General features: G+C 52.8%; 1 protein-coding gene across 1 annotated transcript; it reads left to right on the top strand.

Annotated features, from left to right (window-relative positions):
- Positions 1–1,730: 1,730 nt before the first annotated feature.
- Positions 1,731–4,682, top strand: LOC144172367 (solute carrier family 22 member 7-like). Its single transcript, XM_077701121.1, has 2 exons — positions 1,731–2,664; positions 3,883–4,682. The coding sequence occupies exons 1-2, from the start codon at positions 1,731–1,733 to the stop codon at positions 4,680–4,682; spliced, it is 1,734 nt and encodes a 577-aa protein (XP_077557247.1).
- Positions 4,683–5,052: the final 370 nt, after the last annotated feature.

Consider the following 5,052-nt stretch of genomic DNA (forward strand, 5'->3'; position numbering starts at 1 on the left):
CGACACCCACAACAACTGCCCATTCTACGTCACCTGATTTCACACACGTGGCTCTACATAGAGTGGAACAAGACATTGTGCCAACCGTTACCTAGAATTCGCGGGAGCGGTTTCCCGAGCACCCTAGCGTCGGCCACGGCCTGGCTAGAGCTGCGGATGCTGCCGCTGTATCCCGGCCGTGAGTCGGGAGAAATAAAACGGAGAGGAGCGTCTTTCGAAGGGTGAGACCGCGGAACATAGCCAACCTATTGCACAATCCTAGGACTACACAACCGCGCAGCGCAAGAGCAGACACCCAAACTATTCAGCGTGTGAGCGTTGTGATTCACATTTATGCCTTTTAAAACTAGTAAGTTTAGGTAGTTTAAGAATTGCGGGAAACCTGAGGGAACTTTATACTAGGTTTTTATCAGAACCAGCTGCTCCTTCCGCCTTTTGTAATACCTTTTAAAACGCAAACTAATTTGTATTCCCCTATTGCGAAAACGGAGTCCCATGCGTGGCAAGTAGCGCGCAAACGTCAGCGTTTCAGCCAAATATATGTATGTGGGCCCTACATATTGTTTTGCAGCCCTGCCAACCAATCCCAAAGGCATCTTTGCCACACGACCACTTAATTCCGTCGTGTCCGGGTTACCCAGGAGGTCCTGCCGAACAAGTTAATCAAGCCGTGGGGAGGAAGCGCGCAATGAACGCGAAGCTGCGCCGAAACAGGCCGAAAACAACCGTCGCAAATGCAGACAAAGCCGTACGCCGATGCGCCGCCCGCGAGCAGCCACTTCCGCGCAGGGAACACCAGGTAAATTCGCCGCGCCATGTACAGTGTGCTCCATGAATGGAACGCTCCGCTCCACCCCCGCCACCGCCTCCCCCATGTTGGGAGTTTATTGTCCCGAACGCCCTGAAAGTACTGATGGCTAGTAGAGGTAGAAAGCATTGCCTTTAAGATCATTTTAGGGGAATTAAAGTGATTCTTTTTATTTCTTCGCATCATCGGATTCCCCATAATTGTCCTAGTTTTCTTTAATGTATTATTATTTTTCGCACCGTGTAATCTTTCAGACGATACATTGCACCTGTCTGCCGGTCATTTCAACTTTTTGCACCTTGAACGATTCATGAAATTTATTACGTGCATAAAGCACCCTCGCTGGCCGACCCAGTGATTGAGTTTCCGTGTTTGGGTTGGTTTCTTCGTAACGACAAATAGTATTGCATACACACGCGGAGGGCTGGCCAAGAATCCTCGTTGCCGAAGAAGGTCGCAACCTTATAAGGCCGTAATTTAGTTTATTCGGGGAAGGGTATCATCGTCGTTGCAGATGTCTTCTTCGTCGTCCTCATCATCCTCGTCATGGACATCGTCAACCGACTAGTCACACGCTGACGCAGCCGTTCATTTTCGAAGAAGAACCTAGCACCCCGATTCTGTCTGTTGCCGCGGCTGCTCCGCCGAAATCTTCTGCCCCCTCAGCCACACGCCGAAGGCGGAACAAGGAAGGCAAAATATTTTGAACAAGCCTGCGCCCCCAGTCATTTCCCAGATGTCCCGTGAAGGAGTGCAGGCCCAAGTTACCAACTTACCAGTCTCCTCAATTATGTCCCCGGCATCCCCGTGGACCCCAGGAGTACCGCCCCAGGGGTCAAACCCCGCCGGTAAGACGTCGCAACTAGACCACATCCTAATATTTGGCCAAGGTCGTTTCCAGAGGCTGGTTTTGTTGTGCACGATGTTGGCCGTCTTCACATCGCGTGTGCACGCCTTGGCTAACAGTGACCTTGCGCGTCCCGTCGACCATTGGTGTAGGGCGCCGGCGGCCTACGCCCACTTGCCTCTGGAGACCTGGAAGAACGCCAGTATTCCCGCCGAAGACGGAACAGATGATCGTCGCAGCCACTGCTTCCGCCACGACCCCCCTTTTCCCGTGCCAGAGGACCTGGGAGCCGATAACCGGACCGTGGTACCCTGCGACGCCGGCTGGGACTACGAGCCAAGCGCTGGAGAGCGTTCAATAGTCGGTGCCTGGGACCTCGTGTGTGGCCGGCGTCGGATCCTGTCCCTGTTGTCGGCGGTATACATGGCTGGGGGCGTGTTCGGTGGTGCCGGTGCAGGGGTATTGGCCGACCGTATCGGGCGCCGGCCGGTCCTCTGCATTATGATCTTTCTCCTAATTCTGGCCGGCATCGGAACCGCGTTCGCCCACAGCATACTGGTCTTCGCGGGACTCCGCTTTGTCCTGTCCACGGCATCCTCGAGCACGATTGTCACGTCGACTTTGCTGCTCTTCGAGGTCACCGACATCGACCACCGCGCACTGTTCTGCGCTCTTTCCATATCCGCGGCTGGCATTGCGTCTGCTATATATCGCGAGCTCGTCATGGCCTTCATCCGCGACTGGCAGATGGCGCAGATCGCGTACATGGTCCCCGCGAGTGCCCTAGTCTTGGCGGTGTACCTGATGGAGGAGTCACCTTGCTGGCTCCTGGCGACCGCGCGGGTGAGTCAAGGCGAGCGCGTCTTGCTGTGGGCGGCGCGTGTCAACAAAGTCGACCAAGGCGCCTTCAAGGCTCGCCTCGCTGCGCTCCGGGATGAGATAAAGAGGCAGCAGCAGCAGCTCGAACACGGGCGAGGGGGAAGTTTCGATGCCATTCTGTCGAGTAAAGGTGCGTCCCGCTCTTTCTCTAGCACATGACTTACGATTGGATGGTTGCTGTTTAAAAAGGGTAGTACGTTGATTTACTAGCACGTCTTACCATATCACCTAATTCCAGCTTTGCACAATTTGTGAAGCCATAGGGTGGATAGGCTTCGCTCGAGATAGGCACGTTTTGCGTCGTCTCTGTGATTGATGCAACATAAAAACAGCAGCTCTATTTAGTACTTCGAGAAGAAAACGAGGTTTCCGGAAAGATTATTTAACCTGTTTGAGTAATAGGGATGGCATTTCTCAATAAATGTGGGTTTGTTTAATAAGCAAAATGATTACAAATACGAAAAATGGCGAACGGGACACCGCTTAAAATAAATTGTTTTGCTTCAAAGTCTTTTGCGTTTTTCTCTCTAATACGCCAAAATGTGTACAGTCGAAAAATTATGCGAGAACAGCAGCGATATGACGGGAGTACAGAAAGCAGAGTGGCTATCTCAGGGTACCAGATTCGCGGCAGAACGTCTTCATGCTTCGAGTTTTATGATGCGAGAAACAAAGACGGCGTCCGCGATGCACCGGTTCGCAGCTAAAATTCACTAGCATGGAGGAAGGAGCATCTAGGGGCATCAGACTACATCGTTATTTAGAGTGTCTTATGTGTTGTGCCGCACTGATTTTGCCGCGGGGTCAGTACACTGGCTGGCTGCTTTACTTACTCCCCGAATCATGTTGCCGTACCAATTTTATGGCACCCAAAGGTGTGGCTGTGCATGGTGGCTTCCAAGAAATTCTTTCGTCTCGACTGGCCCGTGAGCTCATGGGTATGCCCGCCTGCCAACCATAGGCGAGGTTCAATGACGATGGCAAGGTGATGAGAACGAGATGAAAGAGCAGGACAATTAAATGGTGAGACCGAAATGGAAACGAAGGAGAACGAATGATGTAGCTACCAAGCAGCAACATCGTCGTGGGCGGCCAGGAGAGAGGGTAAAAAGTGCGTTGGACAAAAGGATGTCACGAAAGGAATGGAAAAACAATCAAGGATTGTCGGCCCTCCTTCGGAAACCGAGTAGTTTAAATTTAAATCTGGTAATTCATTCTTGTTCCCTGAGTAGCATTCGCCCGAATTATTTGTTTTAGTCGTCATTATTATTATTATAGCTATCTACAGATAACCGCCTCTTGTCAGGACAAGAGCTCACTGACAGCAACGACGCACTTCCTTTTGCAGATGTTCACGTATCCGACCTCTTAACGAACCAGAGCTTGCGCAACCGGTCCACCGTAATTTTCGGCTGTTGGTGCATAACATTTGCCATGTTCTTCAGCCTCAACACAAGCGAAGTTATGCGCAAAAGTTGGGTACCACGCTCCTCCCTCCTGGCGCTGAGGATTATCCAGCTCCCTTTCAACGTCTACGTGCTGAGGCGCATCGGCCGTCGGTTGTCGCTAGCCTACAGCATGATGGCCCTATCTCTCATCATCGCATGCCTAGCCGTGGTAAACGTGTACGGTGGGTCGTACGCGCTCCACTGGGGGGTCACCGTCTTGTGGCTGCTGGTGTTCGAGTTCACCTCGACCACGCTGTTCGCCTTTTCGGCCGAGCTCTACCCGACGGTGGTTCGGGGCGCTGCCGTGGGCTTCTGCTACGTCAGCGGTCGGATTGGGGCCATAGTGGGGCCCTTCCTCAACGACGTGCCCTCTGCGGAGCTTCGGGGCGTGGCCTTCTCCGCCGTCGCCCCCCTCCTTATGTTCCTCGCGTTCCTGGCTTTCTCTCTGCCAGAGACGACAAAGCACCCGCCAGCCAACACCATGGAAGGCATGATGGCCGACAAGTGGAAGCTGCACTCGCCGCTCAAGTTGGCCCGCAGCCACAAGGGTGTCCACGGCCCGACCAAGCGCGTAATGCCGAAGAGTATAGCGTCGAATGACAGCGGACGAAGGCGCCGTGGCAGCATGGACTTAGCGCCGGAGGACGCAAGTGCGCACCCTTACTCGCCGGACCCAGCGGCATGCGGCCTCGCTAGATGAAGACTGCGCTTTTGCCAGCTTCGAACTTTATTTTGTCGCATATGGACACTCAACCTATGATTTCTGTCATTGGACGCCGGAACTACACGTTTCCTTGATTATCGTCATTTTTAGATTTAATGCTGCAGCATTGCGCATCTTGTTGATAGAAAAATGTCACCGTGGCGCAAACCCCTTCCTAGCAGTGGCCCATTTTCTGTATTCGACAGCGCCGAGTTTTTGCACAATGGGCCACCTATTACTTGCGCAAATAAAAGCAATGAATGGGTGAAGAATGTCGTTTGAATATGCCCAGTCCGATGCGGCAGCGCGCGCCTTAGAGAAAACTCCAATCACTTCAAAAAGCGTAGGAGAACTCTGTTACCCCAGC

The sequence above is a fragment of the Haemaphysalis longicornis genome, unplaced genomic scaffold (genome assembly GCF_048455015.1).
Source record: "Haemaphysalis longicornis isolate Haplotype H1 unplaced genomic scaffold, Haemaphysalis longicornis Haplotype H1 scaffold_20, whole genome shotgun sequence".
Classification (NCBI taxonomy): domain Eukaryota; kingdom Metazoa; phylum Arthropoda; class Arachnida; order Ixodida; family Ixodidae; genus Haemaphysalis; species Haemaphysalis longicornis.